The sequence below is a fragment of the Diceros bicornis genome, chromosome 17 (genome assembly GCF_020826845.1).
Source record: "Diceros bicornis minor isolate mBicDic1 chromosome 17, mDicBic1.mat.cur, whole genome shotgun sequence".
NCBI classification, from domain to species: Eukaryota; Metazoa; Chordata; class Mammalia; order Perissodactyla; family Rhinocerotidae; genus Diceros; species Diceros bicornis.
In genome coordinates this window covers 48,741,557-48,756,651 of record NC_080756.1, presented here as the reverse complement: position 1 = coordinate 48,756,651, position 15,095 = coordinate 48,741,557, and the positions used below count along the sequence as shown (strand labels likewise).

At 36.9% G+C, this 15,095-nt stretch overlaps 1 protein-coding gene across 1 annotated transcript in view; it reads right to left on the bottom strand.

Moving 5' to 3' along the window:
• Positions 1 to 1,863: 1,863 nt before the first annotated feature.
• LRP6 (LDL receptor related protein 6) overlaps positions 1,864 to 15,095 on the bottom strand; it is a 176,060-nt gene continuing 162,828 nt past the window's right edge. The window contains exons 20-23 of the mRNA XM_058558744.1: positions 11,144 to 11,374; positions 9,737 to 9,873; positions 8,976 to 9,073; positions 1,864 to 6,234 (exon numbers count right to left, since the gene is read on the bottom strand). Of these exons, the coding sequence (XP_058414727.1) occupies positions 5,940 to 6,234; positions 8,976 to 9,073; positions 9,737 to 9,873; positions 11,144 to 11,374 (761 nt within the window). The 3' untranslated portion in view covers positions 1,864 to 5,939. The remainder of the gene's footprint in view (positions 6,235 to 8,975; positions 9,074 to 9,736; positions 9,874 to 11,143; positions 11,375 to 15,095) is intronic.

Sequence of the window (15,095 nt, the reverse complement as noted above, 5' to 3'; positions counted from 1 at the left end):
AAAATTATCAACATGCTAAGGGAGCATATTTGAAGTGGTATATTCTGCCACCCTTCAGTATCATCATATCGTATTGGGCTCTCCACCAGGAAAAGCAATGTTGTTTTTTTCTTTTTTTGCTGAGGAAGATTTGCCCTGAGCTAACATCTGTGCCAGTCTTCCTTTATTTTGTGTGTGGGTTGCTGCCACAGCATGGCCACCGACAAGTGGTGTAGGCCAACGCCCAGGAACCGAACCCGGGCAGCCCAAGTGGAGTGTGCTGAACTTAACCACTAGGCCACAGGGCTGTGGTTCATTTTGCCCTCAATGTTCATTTTTGAGGCTAATTTGGAGGAAGGAGCAGTACTCAGGGTCTTCATCAGGACTCCTTCCAGGAGTTTACTAAAAACAAGAGCACAAACTCTTTTCCTTATTCTCTGTTCCCAACCACAGGCACTGTCAGCATCGACAACTGACAACTAAGCAACAGCCCTTCTCAAACCTCTCTCCCAAGGCTGTACTTTATTTGAAATGCAAACAATAAAGGTGAGTTTTGTTGTGTCTGAAACACAACAGCCGTATATCACAGCAAAGCACAATTCAGCTGTTTTAATTTCTTGCTAAAAAGATGACACTTGTATTTTTCCACTTTTATTATAAAAATCAACATTTCATTTGTTACAACTCAGCTTATTGTAATAATCAAAAAGGGGATTTATACAAAGTATTTTTATACAGTTTACAATTAAAGCACTTATTTTACAAAAAGGGGGAAGTGAATAGTGGACAAGGGCTGACCAAATGTTGGCCATTAAAATATAAATACATCCTTGCAAAGCACCATCGTACCAAAGTCCATGAACAAGAAACACCAGCTGACTTTAAGACAATGACGAAGATTAAAGCTTAAGAAAAAATTTAAAAACACAAAGGATAAACATCTGAAAGCAGCACCAGATCCTTCACTTGCAAATAAGGCTAGTCCAGCTTAAACTTCTTAGTATCCTCTTTATTCTTTTTAAATTTTCCTCACTAACCCCAGTACTTAATTTCATGTAAGATTAGATTTAACCAGACTCTCTTTGCTTTATTTTCCTTTTAGTATTCATATTTAGGCATTGCTATATATATACATATATATATCCCTGCCCTGCTTATATTGATTTTTTAAAAAATGGACAGTTAAGCAAAAGCACGTTGTCTATATAATTCTTTGGTGTTAACTTTTGGGCAAACCCCAAGTAATGGTGGGAAATCTAAAAGTTCGTTTTTGTTAGGTCTATATACTCCACTTCTGAGTACAAGAAATCACTTAGTTTATAATTCTATTTGTAAAGCCATGAAGAATTTTTTTTTTGGTGAGGAAGATCAGCCCTGAGCTAACATCCATGCCAATCCTCTTTTTTTGCTGAGGAAGATTGGCCCTGGGCTAACATCTGTGCCCATCTTCCTCCACTTTATATGGGACGCTGCCACAGCACGGCTTGACAAGCGGTGCCTCGGTGTGCACCCAGGATCCGAACCCGGGCCACCAGCAGCAGAGCGTGCGCACTTAACCGCTATGCCACGGGGCCGGCCCGAGGATTTTTTTCAGCAATAAACTTAAGAATGGTTTAAGGATGCCTTATGAAAAAGAAAGAGTAAAGTTTACCCGGACTGACGGAGGGTGAGGATAGTCAGTAATTTCATTCTAAGTCATCTAGATTAACCTAAGAATCTACCTCCCCCCTCACTCAGGTACAGGCTTAGCTTAATGAGATGCAGAATCAAGTCAAACAGAAATATCCTGAGTATATGGATTCACAATGCTCATAATTTAAAAATTTTTAAGAATTATAAATGTAAAATGTTATGCTTTGGGTCCCAAATCCTCTAAAACTTTGAGAATATCAAAAGCTAAATTTTCAGACTATTATGAAATCCTGCCATCCCAGAAGTCAGAAACCACACATATGCTACCAGTACTTTCTAAAATCATCTGTTACTTCTCTTGGTTCACTTTAGGCTTGGGATAATGAAAGGAATATCAAATAAAATTAAATTTCTTGAGTTTAAGAATTTCGAGAACATGTTTTAAACAACACTTGATTATAAACTTTTTATGACTCAGTTCATGTCTGCACTTATAGTCTTATTTGTGGATGCCCAAACATTTGTCGGCCAACTGATATTCACATACTCATACCCACACTCTAGACATACTATGTATGTCATTATACAGACTTTAGCACTGTACTTATTAAAAGTGTGACATATTTGGAGTGTGAAAAGCCCAAGATTTTTGTTTCTGAATCTTGTTAGATGTGTAATGGTAACCAATATGATATGCATGCAAATCAATGAAGTGGCAAGTTTTCCCCTGCAAGAGAGAAAGCAATTTAAAAAGCTGCATTTCTAAGAATCTAATCTTGGCACCACAGACTAGATAGAGAAACAGCAGCAGCACATCTATCACAGAGAAGCAGGCCTGCTTAAGGCGAGCCTTTCTGGTATCAGAAGGAAATAGACTTTACTATAACTGTTGGTATCAGGTCACATACACAGCTCATTAAGAGGCTGGGTAAGCTGCACCTACTAACTCTGCTTGAAGTATTCTTCATTAACGGGCCTTATGGCAAAACAAAAAGATTTCCCCCCAAAACAAATTGATACCTAATGCAAATGGTGGCTATTTTTATATCTTAATATCGAATGAGTTGGCCTTACACAAATTATTGACTTTAGAGTATTTTTAAACAATGAACAAATACAATCCTAGATCACCTTAAAATTTTACTGCTCCAAGCCCCCCCCCATTGTCCTATATTAGATGAAAATGTACTGTAAAGTCTTCATTTCTAAATAGATATCATCCCTTTAGAAAAGCTGTTCTCAAACTTATTAAAGGGTCAGCTATTTCTTGGTGGTATACCACAAAGTGTTTTTATATTTAAATTAAAATAACTATAATTTCTGCTAAACAGATAGACATCTCATGATATGCTAGTATAGAAGAGTGGCAAGCAAGTGTCAAAGGCATAATAAAAATTCATGAAAGAAAAATTAATACTGAGAAAATTCTATCCCTTAGTTCGTTTTTCTTGTGAATATGCTATTATCTGATTTACAAAGCAAAACCCCTTGGGCCACTGTTCGGAAGACCAGGGCTCTGCAAGAGCCAATTTCAAAGTTATAAAAGTTCAGAGTTATGAAAGACCACTTCAACGCAGAATAGCTTATTACAGTGCACTGGAAGTATGCTATGCTAAAGTTCATTTCTCAGATAGTTTTAATCACATCAGTAAGTGGGAATACTTTAAGACATATGTTCAAAATAAATACTTTTGTATTTAAGGTATCTAATGAAATTTTATTCATTTTTGCCCACACGCATAATGAATCTTTTCACTTTTCCCCTTGAACCTTTTTCACTTTTCCCTTGATTTGTCCTCTTATATATTTATTTTTTATCCTCAGTGGTTCCAATTAAAGCTCTTGTGTTTAATAATGAAGGTAGTTTACTTAAGCTTAACTGTCCATGTAACCAATAAATCTTTTCCCAATTTTGACAATTCTCTCATTTAAAGGTACTTCCAAACATGTTAAGAATCCATCTCAATGACCCCAGAAAGAGGATTTTGAGATTAAGCTGAACTGCCTTCAAATAATTTCAAACAAATTGGCACACAAATTAGTATTTTGCAAGAAGAGGCCATTGCCATCGCAGTACAAGCACTTGGACTGAGATATAACAAGGCAATATTCTTCTTAGTTTATTATAGTGCAAGTTTCCACATGGGAAGCCCACCAGATAAAGATGCACATTAAAAAATGTAAACATATAGAATTCTCAAATTCTAAGTGATACCCAGTTATTCTAACCTTTCCATCTTCATTTAAGCATCAAGTGCCCCTGTGTGTCACAGAATGCAACTTCAATGTCCATTCTGTTAGACTGTGAGCACTTTGTTTCATCAACAGGAAGAATTAACACTTATCTGACTGAAATGCAAGACACTGATGGAATATCATTTATTTATATGCAAAATCAAGTGCACCTGATTCATATAAGGTGTCCCCAACAATCTAGGCATTATTCTTAAACTACATTTTTTCTCTTTAAAAAGTTTACTTAGGTATTTTTTAATTGCTTAAAAAGTTACTTCAACCCTGCCAAAATTCTGAATCCTTTCTTTTGTTGTTTTCTCTTGGGCCCTGAAATCTAGAGAGGCCTCAAAAAGACAGAATAATAAAAAAAATCGTTTAATAACTGACCAACATCTGTTAAGGTAAAAATAGTTTAAAAACACATTCAATTTCAGCAGAGAAGTGCTGGAAACATGTAAAAAGTAGGAAAGTAACTTCCAGCGAGGCGGCAGAGCAGTGCTAGAATCATTCCACAGGTCAGCCCTAATCGCTGAAGATGTAGCAGCCCCAGTACTGTGCAGTCAGGCAGACACGTAAGAGCCTTCCATTACTCCCCTCCACCCAAGTCCTGACAACTGAGAAGCTAATAGTTAGCCTTCTCATTTAATCCATATTGTCAAATTTGTTAAATAATCTTAATCCATAATAGGATAAGAGAGAACACACATAAAAGTATATAAGAGGCGATTATAAGAATAATTTGTGGATAATTTGAAAACAATCTAACATTCACATTAGGTAACAGGAAGATATTAAACTCACGTCACACATTAGAAGAGGTATGTATGTAGATATCATTCAGAGAAAAATTGGCCTAAAGAACATGAAAATGTCACAAACAGTTAATAAAGGGAAAACCTAATGATAACAAAAAAAATTCTCTTTTTAAATAGATTGTCTCTAACCGGAACATATTTAAATGTTTTATTAGGAAAAATATATATAAAAATGATTTCATACTGTGATATTATATGCTGAAAGTACTGCAAGGATATATGATCAATTTACAACAAAAACATAATGGTTAAATTTGTAATTTTTAAACATTGTCTATATGTGTTGTAAAATGCTGTAACGTTTTAATGAGCATTAAAACAATCATGGAAGTAAAGAGGAGCAATAATATGTCTAACCTCTGATCATTATGCAAAAACAGCAGTCAAATTGAAGAGCTAAGCCTACTGGGGATTGGAGCTAGTAGAAATACTAAAATGAAACTTTAATTTAGAAAATTCCATTTAATCAATCCTCAGCTAAAAAGCTTTGAATAAATCATGATATCTTGGCAAAATGGCCTACAAAGCTGCTGGGGGAGGAAACAAGGTGAAAACACCCAGAAGAAAAATTAATTTTTGACAGAGATGCGTGTCCTAAGGTAGGGACAGAAGACTTGCACACACAAACAGCCCCACAGCATCTTACCAGACAGCTGATCTCTCCTACAACAGCAACACCCAGAATGGATTTTTATAAATATCAATTTTCCTTGCTAAAATTGTTGGATTACTAGAGAAAACAAAGCCCTTTGTCCAAAGTTAGCATTAATTCCTTTTTTTTTTCTTTAATGGTTTCTTTAACTCATTGGCCCTCAAATGTTAGTTAACATCAAGGCTATTTGGCTACTTCCAAGTGTCTATGGTTTGCTGCTCTAAGATGAACTTAATTTCTTCTTCTTTTTTTTTGGTATCAATAAAGCCCAGACATTCCTGGTCAGTGATGCCTTTATTATTCCTGTTTCCTTTGTACTCAGTCACTTCACTGGGTTTAAGGCATGCTTTGTGTATTTAGTTTGCAAAAATAAAACTTTTAGTACAAATTTATTTTTTTATACAAATTTTTATGGCACAAGCAGCAAATGTGCTGTTTTAAGAAAATATATAAATATCCTTTTCTTCTGTACAAATATCTCCAGTATTCCCTACCCCATTTATAATTTTTAACTGTACATGGTCTGCCTCATCCTTCTCTAGCAGCTCCCCCCCCCCCTCCAGATCTCAACCAAATTGGTATTTACATGTTTGCGTTGGAGGCAGTCAGAGGAGGAGGGCCCCTCCTCAGGAGGAGTCTGTACAAGGAGAGGGGGGCGGTGGGTAGAGGTGATGAGAGTAGCTCCTCTCTGTGTATGGAGAAGGTGGGCAGCTTTCATAGTTCTCTTCCGCCGACAAGTATTGGCTTCGGGGCGTGGGAGGTGGGGGCACAGGCTCTGAGTCATAGTTCAAGTCACTAGTGTAGCCCTTGGCTGTTGCCACTGAGGTCATTCTCCGGCTGGGAGCATAGTCACTGTCACAAACATCTGTGCTGCAGGGTGTGGTGGGGGGTGCAAAGTGCCGGTAACTGTAGGGTCTGTAGCTGGTATAGGAAAAAAATCAAGAGAAGCAAAGTTAGTTTTATAGAAAAGTGGTTTTCCCTATCAGAATACAAAGGTATTACATGTAAACTTCACCTTCAAGATAAGCTACCACAATCTAAATTTGCACAGACCAAGAGGCAATTTTCAATGGCAGATTGGAGGAGGAAGATATTTTATATTTGCAAATAAAATGCGATGAGAGGTAATTAAAAATGGCTAGGATGGGAATGCAGAGGCAAACTCAATCTAGCCTCTGGATGTGCTCTTATATCTTTAAGTTAAATTGTATCACGGAATAAAAAAATACTCAAAGTTGTACTTCATGGTCATCTTTGGAAAATCTCTCAGTTATACACTTTGCATTTAGTCTATAGAGTGGACCTCACCAATTTTTGCCGTTCCATGGTCTGTGAGAAGAATAGGTCTTCACATATTTTACACTACTCAAACATGTTAGCATTCCCTCAACATTCTTTAACTGCTCCATAATTTACCTGATGAATAATTTAATGATGTCCAAAGACTTCATTCTCTTTAAAACTCAAATATTGCACAAGCCAGGCTGAACTGTGGTAGACAGCCTAAAGGGCATATCTATCCCATTCCTGTTACTATCAGCAAGGGGAAACTGCTGTGGTTTGGGGGAAGGAGTTTTGATTCCCTGTGTACAGACAAGCATATTGTCATAAGAGCAGCTTTAACTGAAAATCAAAACGATAAATTCTAAATATTTATATAGGACCGGGGCATTTTCTAATAAGTATTTCAGAGACCTAATTTATTTCTTACACATGTTTATCTACCTTTTCAAATAATCTGTAGCTGTTAAGTTTGTAGCATGGCTAACTAACGAAAAAGGCATTCATTAGAAAGAGAGGAAAGTACTAGTAAAAATAAGAGCTAACAAAGTGCTGCCTTTTCTATCATTTCTACTTCTATTTGTAACGTCATATATCATTTATATTTTAAATATGGTAAAGTTGAGCTTATTTCATATTATCCCAATCAAGATTTATTCATATGATTTCTCATCAAAGTGACTGCAAGAGAGAGGTAACAGCAAGCGTAAAACTGAAGTAGCAATTCATGAAATACCCAGTGATATGGAGCGCCACAAGATAATATCCCAGGATACAAAAACCATTTGATGTCACTTAGGGCTGGCCTCAAAAGAAATGGCTGCCAAAAGATCAAACGTTACATGACCTGCTGAGCAGGTTCTCAAGTGTTCTTACTACCAATATTGACATGATGTCATAGTATTTTTTTAGGTCTTATCTTTCTGTCTAATCAGGTGCTAAGCCTTAGTGAAACTTCTTGGCTCAACATTTAAAAGGCCCAACACTTCCATTTTCATGGAGGAAAAAAACAGGAAAGGGGAACAAAAGGAAATAGAATTAACAAAATTCTTTTAAGTTTCAGTTTAGACAAAAATCTCGAGAAATGATAAAAAGTTTACTCAGAATAAACAAACTGGGCTTACTTTGAGATGTGGGAAATGGTAAAATGACAATTGTTTTTGATGCAATTATGTTTAATCAGTGTTTTATTTAATTTAAAGAAAATCTTTTTAAATAAAATTTTAGGTCTTTCCTTTTACTTTTTCAATTTTCAGGTTTCTGACGTTCTATTTTGGCTTTTTAGAACAACTTGTGACAGGGAAAGCAACATTTACAGTAAAACATAAAAACAATCAGTTCAGAGTGAAGCCTATCTCACATAGTCTTATCTATAAACTGAAATGAGAGATCTGAATGAGATACTATAAACATTTTCCCCTTGATTTCTATAGATCTGTAAGGTTATATCAGGGCAATTTGACTGGAATGCTAGGAAGCACCTTATCTAGAAGACAAAAGGCACTTGAGGGATGCCAATAAACACCGGACACTAAGTGTTTAGATAGAGAATATCAAGCTGTTGACTTTCTGCTGGCCTTTCAAATAAGCTAGAAAAGTAAGGATGACACACTTAACCTGCTCAATATGCTCTACAGAATCACAAATCAGCACAAAGGCATAATTTCCCTCTTTTTGGCTTACAAACACATTTCATTTATTTTAGTGAGTCACGATTTATTCCATGCAACTATATGAGAAATCTTACATTCCAGATTGTAATAACATATGTAAGCAAGGGCTGAACTTCAGCTTCTCTCAACTTCTCTCAAATTCTGTGCTCTTAATGCCCCTGCTGTTTTAGAGCTCTCACAACTCTCTGAACCATAGTCTTATTCCAATATTCCATTCTTAGACTATCAATCAAACCTAACCCGAGAGTAACCTATTTTGAAATCAGTCACTTTGGTGGGTAACTTTTCCTTAGAATACTGTCAAAGCTTTGGGGGTTCTACTTTATTACTCTAAAAGCCAGCATTTGCGACTCTCTTTAAACAAATGTATAATGCCCTGAAAGAAAAGGATTTGTTGTAGGGGTCATGTCAGCATTACCAAGACAAGATGCCTATTCCATCTTGGTGACCATCATCTACTCATTCGGGGCTACATCAAGCCCACAACTAGAATACTTCTTCCGTCTAATAAATACTTCGACTTACAACCATGTGTCGCTTAACGACGGGGATACGTTCTGAGAAATGAATCTTTAGGCGATTTCATTATTGTGCAAACATCATGGAATGTACTTACATAAACCTAGATGGTATAGCCTACTACACACCTAGGCTATATGGTACGACTCTTATGGGACCACCGACATATTAGAGGAGGATTTGTGTTACCTGTAGGACCTATGAGTGGAAGGACTGTTTGAAGAATAACCAAATTCCATAGTGTAATGTGATCGCTCTGTGGCTGGGGATGGCGGAGGGTTCAAAATCTAAAAGGAAAAATAATTAAATTATTAAAATAACAATAGTCTATCCCAGACAGAGACTATTAGACTTTCTTTGAACTTCTCCTCCTTCATCTCTGTTCATACTCCTCTCCATTACACTATTAGCACAATCTTTCTTTTCCAAAGAATTGACTTCAAATAGTACTTTAGGATTGTGGCTCTCTACAACCCAAGACACAATTTCATCACAGCTAAACAGCACAAGGTGATGAGAAGGAAATCTATAATCTACAAGTCACTGGTTTAAGTTCAGCACAGCTGGGTTCTGATTTTTCAAAATTATGAAAATTCAGAGAAAAATTACTGTCTTAGGAGAAGTACCAGGTATGCTTACTGTTTGGGGAGGTCATGGAATGAAGGTCCTAAGCCTCTCAGGAGGTACTATTTAGTAGTTCTACTTTTACCTGAAATATGAAATTAATGTCCAGTTCTTCTAGATATGCTGGTCACTACAAAGTAAACTTAAAGAAAGATTTATAAGTTCTCACATGATGGTGGTAAATCCTTCTTTGAGCCTTACATGCCTAAATTCCATACTAAAAAACTTTTTACACTACCATCACTGCATATTTACATTTAAATGAAAATGAGTTACAAATATAAGATCCTATTTATCTTAGCATTCAAAGGAAAACAGACTCTTACTGCAGGAAAGTAAGTGCCTTTGGTACTTGAAGAACTACTTGATGATGCTCCCGTGACATGAGCTCGGTCATAAGGCGGTCCACTGCTTCCTCCCATGATACTGAGGGAGCTAATCATTGATTTACCTCGAGACATTCCTAAAATGAAAGAGGATAAACACTTAAGATGAATAAGATCCATAAAAATGCATGAAATAATTTTATTCAAAACTAGGATTATAAATACCAATAGTCAAATAGTTTGATTTTAAAACAATTATGCCGTCTTTTCCGAATAATAATTGAAAACACTTAATGGAGAAAGGAAATGCATGTTCTCTAGAAGCGAATACTTCTATTGAGAACTGGCCTAAAACAAGGCCAAGAATAGCTCCTATCCCTTTTCTCCCCAGGACGGAAGCAGAGTTCTGCAAAATGAGAGGTTTTCAAACTCACAGAGGATTTGAGGAAGAAAGGACTGTGGAGAGTGGAGGCTGTGAAGCAGGGTAGACTAAACAATAGATTTGCTCCTAAGGAAACTAAACCCATTTTTAAGGGCATAAACACAATGTATGGAAAATTATTTCTTCAACTCCTGGATGCAAATGTTGTTGGACTCATAACCACCAAGGCTAAAGAAGAAATTCTGTTTTTTCCAGTGACTCCCCAAATTCCACTAATTGAAAATAGGAATGGCAACAAGGAATCATTATCATTAACAGTTTAAAAGCCATGTCTGTTTACTTAGAGTTAAACCCAAAATAAGTTCTTATTTTCAGAGGGCTTTTGCCTGGTACTCCTTTTCCATATTCATTAAAAGAAAGGCTTCTTTTCTCTAAAGGCACCAAAAAGCATTGAAAAGAAAGCTGTACTTCCTTAGAGCAATACGGTCTAACCAAGTACAGAACTTCTGGCTACTTGGCTATGCCTAAACAAACCCTAGGCCCACTGTCATCACCTACAGTTAGGAGAAAACATAAGAATATATCCCTCCCTGCTATTACTCAGATATTTCCAAATCTTTCTTGCTGAAAAGGAATCTTTATTTTTTGGCCTCCTTTAATTCCTGGGCTCAGCCGTACTGAGGTCCCTGGTAGTGAACCTAAAGAACATGTGGTTTATGACTCTTTTCACCAAATAACTAGCTGATTTACTTTCAGTGGAGCACACCCAGAAATGCAGTATATATAAATGCTTACATATGTATTTGCTTTACATCTTTTGGAAATTTCTACCAAAACACATTTAAGGTCTCTTGTGTATAGAGAAAGTGCTAAAAGTAAAAGAAAACATTTGTTCTTATAATTTTTTAAACCCTAAGTAGTCTAATTTGAAATAGACTCTAGGCAGTATCCTGTTCCCATAATGGAAACTTGGCAGTCTTGCCAGGACCCAAGACTTGATTCTCAAGGGATCAGTCTTAACTCACCTGGAAGAGATCCTGACAAAGAACTTGGGTGTGGCACATAACCAAGGGGCACAGAAGCTGGTCCATGAACTACATAGTCATTAGTCATGGTTTCTCCATCTCCCTTCATACGTGGACACAACATCCTCTGGCAGATAAAGTATATGGTTCCAGATACAAAAATGGTGACAATTACTCCAATAACTGAACCAACTGTATTGGTAGCCTGTGGTGCTGGCTCCTCAGTTGGATCTAAAATGCGGATGCAGTACAGTTATATAATGGAAAACCAACTGTAGATTCAAAATAGTAATTGAAAAGACGGCTAGTGAGCAGAACGTGAACGTAATGAAGACAACTTATAAACATTTTTCTCATGAATACATATACACCATGCCCCATGGATATATGGATACATGTCGTCATTAGGAATCAAAACGAACTATCCTAAGTGAAGGCAGAAATAAAACAATACACTGAGAAGTATAATTACAAATTGATAAAAACAAAGATATTAAGTGAACTACAGATTTAAACACCATTAAGAAGCTTTAAATATATATATATAAATAAAATCTATCCTACTTCATTCTGCATATCATAAAAATCAAGATTATTTTGGAATTTCAGAGGAAATTTTAGCACCAGAAGGGATGGACCTGGAAAAGTCATCAAATGTTTTACCTGGACTAGTGAAGAAGCCAAAAGCAGTTCTGAGCTTGATTTTAGGTTTGAAAAGTGACACTTAGGCCTGGTGAAGGGAAATTAGAAGCTAAAGATGAGCATTAGCTCTCAGGCCCAATTTGCTGCTGCCTCCAGGATGAGTCTAGCTGCCTGAGGGCAAGGAACATAAGGTCTCTGATAACTGAGTACACAGAAAGAAAGGCCAGAGCATGAGAGCATCAGAGGAAGACCCTGCCCATGGCATCCACCTTCACGGGATCCCTGAGCTATCTGAGGCTTTAGAAGATGATGGTATCAATATCAGAAGTGGAGGGAAATAGGAAAAGGGGCTCATCAAATTTAGAGCATCACTCCTCTATTTAGAAGGAAAATTCTTCCATTCTGAATAGTCAGACTATGTTACAATTGCAGATCCTCTAAAAACCTTCCTTCTGCCTTATATTACCTCCAATCTCCCACCCACATAGCTAAACTCATCCTCTGATAGATTAAACGAAAGAAATGAGAGAAAATGACATCGTATAATATGTAGGGGCTGCCAGTTACATATTTCGTCTGTGGCCTCTGAGACATAGACTCTCCTTGCTCCTTAGCCTTTGTAAGCAACCATCCCATCTTGCTCACTCCTTTTCAGTGCCCTGGCATTCCTTTCTAACGCCAAGCTTCAAGAAAGACTAGTTTACACTCACTATCTCCAATTCTTAGTCTCGGGGTCACATCTTAACTCACTGAAATCAGGCTTCTATCCTCATCAACACACTGAAACTAGCCTGGCAAAGGTCAAAGTTCTCCTATTTCCCATATTCAATAAACTCTTCATCTCATTGACCTCTCTATACATTCAATACTGCTGGCTCTTGTTTTCTTCTCAAAAATGTCTGATCAATATCTTTCCAAAATACCGGTCTCTTAGTTTTACTATCTCTGATTATTCTTTCTCCGTTTCCTTTTGTCAGCTTCATTCTCTTTTGTCTGCCTCTTAAGCGCAGGTGCTTCCTAGAGTTCTATCTACCATCTGCTATCTTCCTCTTCTACTTACTCTCCCTGGGAGGTTTCATCCATTGTCTCAGCTTTAATTATCACTAATAAACTGAAGAGCCCAAACCTCTCTCTTAAGCTACAGACTCATATAGTCAACTACTTCCTGAACAGCTTCAATGGGATATCACGGGCAATTTTAATGCAACATATCTAAACTGAACTCATCGTCACCATCTCTGCCATGTTTCCTAGATTCCAGGGGTAAAGTAGATCACAAATAAATGATGGTGCCTTTGGTAAATTAAAGGCATTTAAATTAAATTAAAAACAAAAATAAATTAATAAAAAGCCTACGTCAGCCAAACATTACATCTCCAGCCAAGATGTGGAATGGTACTTCAGTTTTCCATCCCTGTTACATATTCTAGTTACTGACTCCAGTCACTCAATGAGGTACCTGTGAGTCAATCTAAACCTATTAACTGTATCTAAGGGTTTGGTAACCACTTTTTATTTTATTTATGAAATTTATCCCTTCCTCTCCACTACCACTGCTCTTCTTGATTTAGAGCTTCATCATCTTCTGTCTGAATTACAATAGCCTCCTAAGCATTTTTAAACTACACACTGCAAGTCATTAGGTGAGGAAAACAATTCAGTGGGTTGCAACCAGCATTTTAAAACAGAAAACTTCAGAATGCATTCTACATAATATAGGTAAATACTGTTGTATGGCACTTTTGTCTCTTTTATGTCTGCACCCACATCTTTGTATTTCTCTTGATGTGGTCACAAAAGTTTGAAAGGAACCAACATAACTGATTTCCTTGCCTATAATCTTATCACCTCCAATCTATCTGCTTTACAGCTTTCACAATTATGTATCCATGACAGTCCTTTCCTTAAGTTTTTCAATGACTTTCCATTATTCTGTAATACTGGCTAGGCTCTTAGGAAGAAAAGCAAAGTCCTCCAGTATCTTACCTTTACGTATGTTATCTCTTGCTGACATCCCTCAAGACGTAGCCTATATTTTGGCAGTCCCACTTACATGTAGTTTCCCAAAGGTGCCTGTTTCACTCTGCTTTTGAACAAGATCTTCCCTCTGCATGGAATGCAATCTCTCTATTTATCTGCATAACTAATACTATTCGCTGATCAACACCAAACCTTAAGCACCATTTTTCTAAGAAGTCTTCCTTGATTGAACCCCATCTTCATTTCTAAAGATGTGACCCCTCTCTCCTTTGCGCTACTTGTACAGATCTCTATTATAGCACATTGGGTAACACTTATTGCACTCCTTTATCAAAAGTACCTACTATGAGTCACGCTATATGTTTTATATACTATACATTAAACCATTTAATTTTCTCACAACCAGCAGGCTAAATATTATTATCTTCATTTTAAAGACGAAGAAACTAAGGTTTAACAATAACAAATCATTTGTTGGTAAGAAGTGGAGCTAGAATTCAAATCCATCTCTGCCTGGCTTTAAAATCCCAATTCTGGGCCGGCCCCGTGGCTTAGCGGTTAAGTGTGTGCGCTCCGCTACTGGCAGCCCGGGGTTCGGATCCTGGGCATGCACCGACGCACCACTTCTCCTGCCATGCTGAGGCCGCGTCCCACATACAGCAACTAGAAGGATGTGCAACTATGACATACAACTATCTACTGGGGCTACGGGGAAAAAAAAAGGAGGAGTATTGGCAACAGATGTTAGCTCAGAGCCGGTCTTCCTCAGCAAAAAGAGGAGGATTAGCACAGATGTTAGCTCAGGGCTGATCTTGCTCACAAAAAAAATCCCAATTTTTTTTTTTATTATTTTTTTTATTTTTTTAATTTTTTGTTTATTGCAGTAACACTGGTTTATAACATTGTAAAAATTTCAGGTGTACATCATTGTACTTCTATTTCTGCATAGACCCAATTCTTACTATTACCTCAACCACAGAGGACTCCGAGAAACTTGGTACAGGAACCATGTATCATTAGCACACAGCAGGTATTCAGTAAACATTTGTTGAATAAAAAATAGATTCTACAAGTCGTAGTGTGTATCCCATTTGAATTTTGTAAAAATACCAAGTTAAAGTCTTCATTAAGATTCAAGAGTTTTTAAATGAGTTCTATCTAAATTCATTAAACCAGTTTTGACAGGGTAGACCTGGCTTATGCTGAATTCCATTCAGAAATAAGTTTATCAATTTGGGATATATTTTATGTTAGGGCATTGGTCAACAGTTATGAACTTTGAAGAAACTATAGGCTATTCAGCTTAGGGTCTCTAGGCCTAGGGCTACAT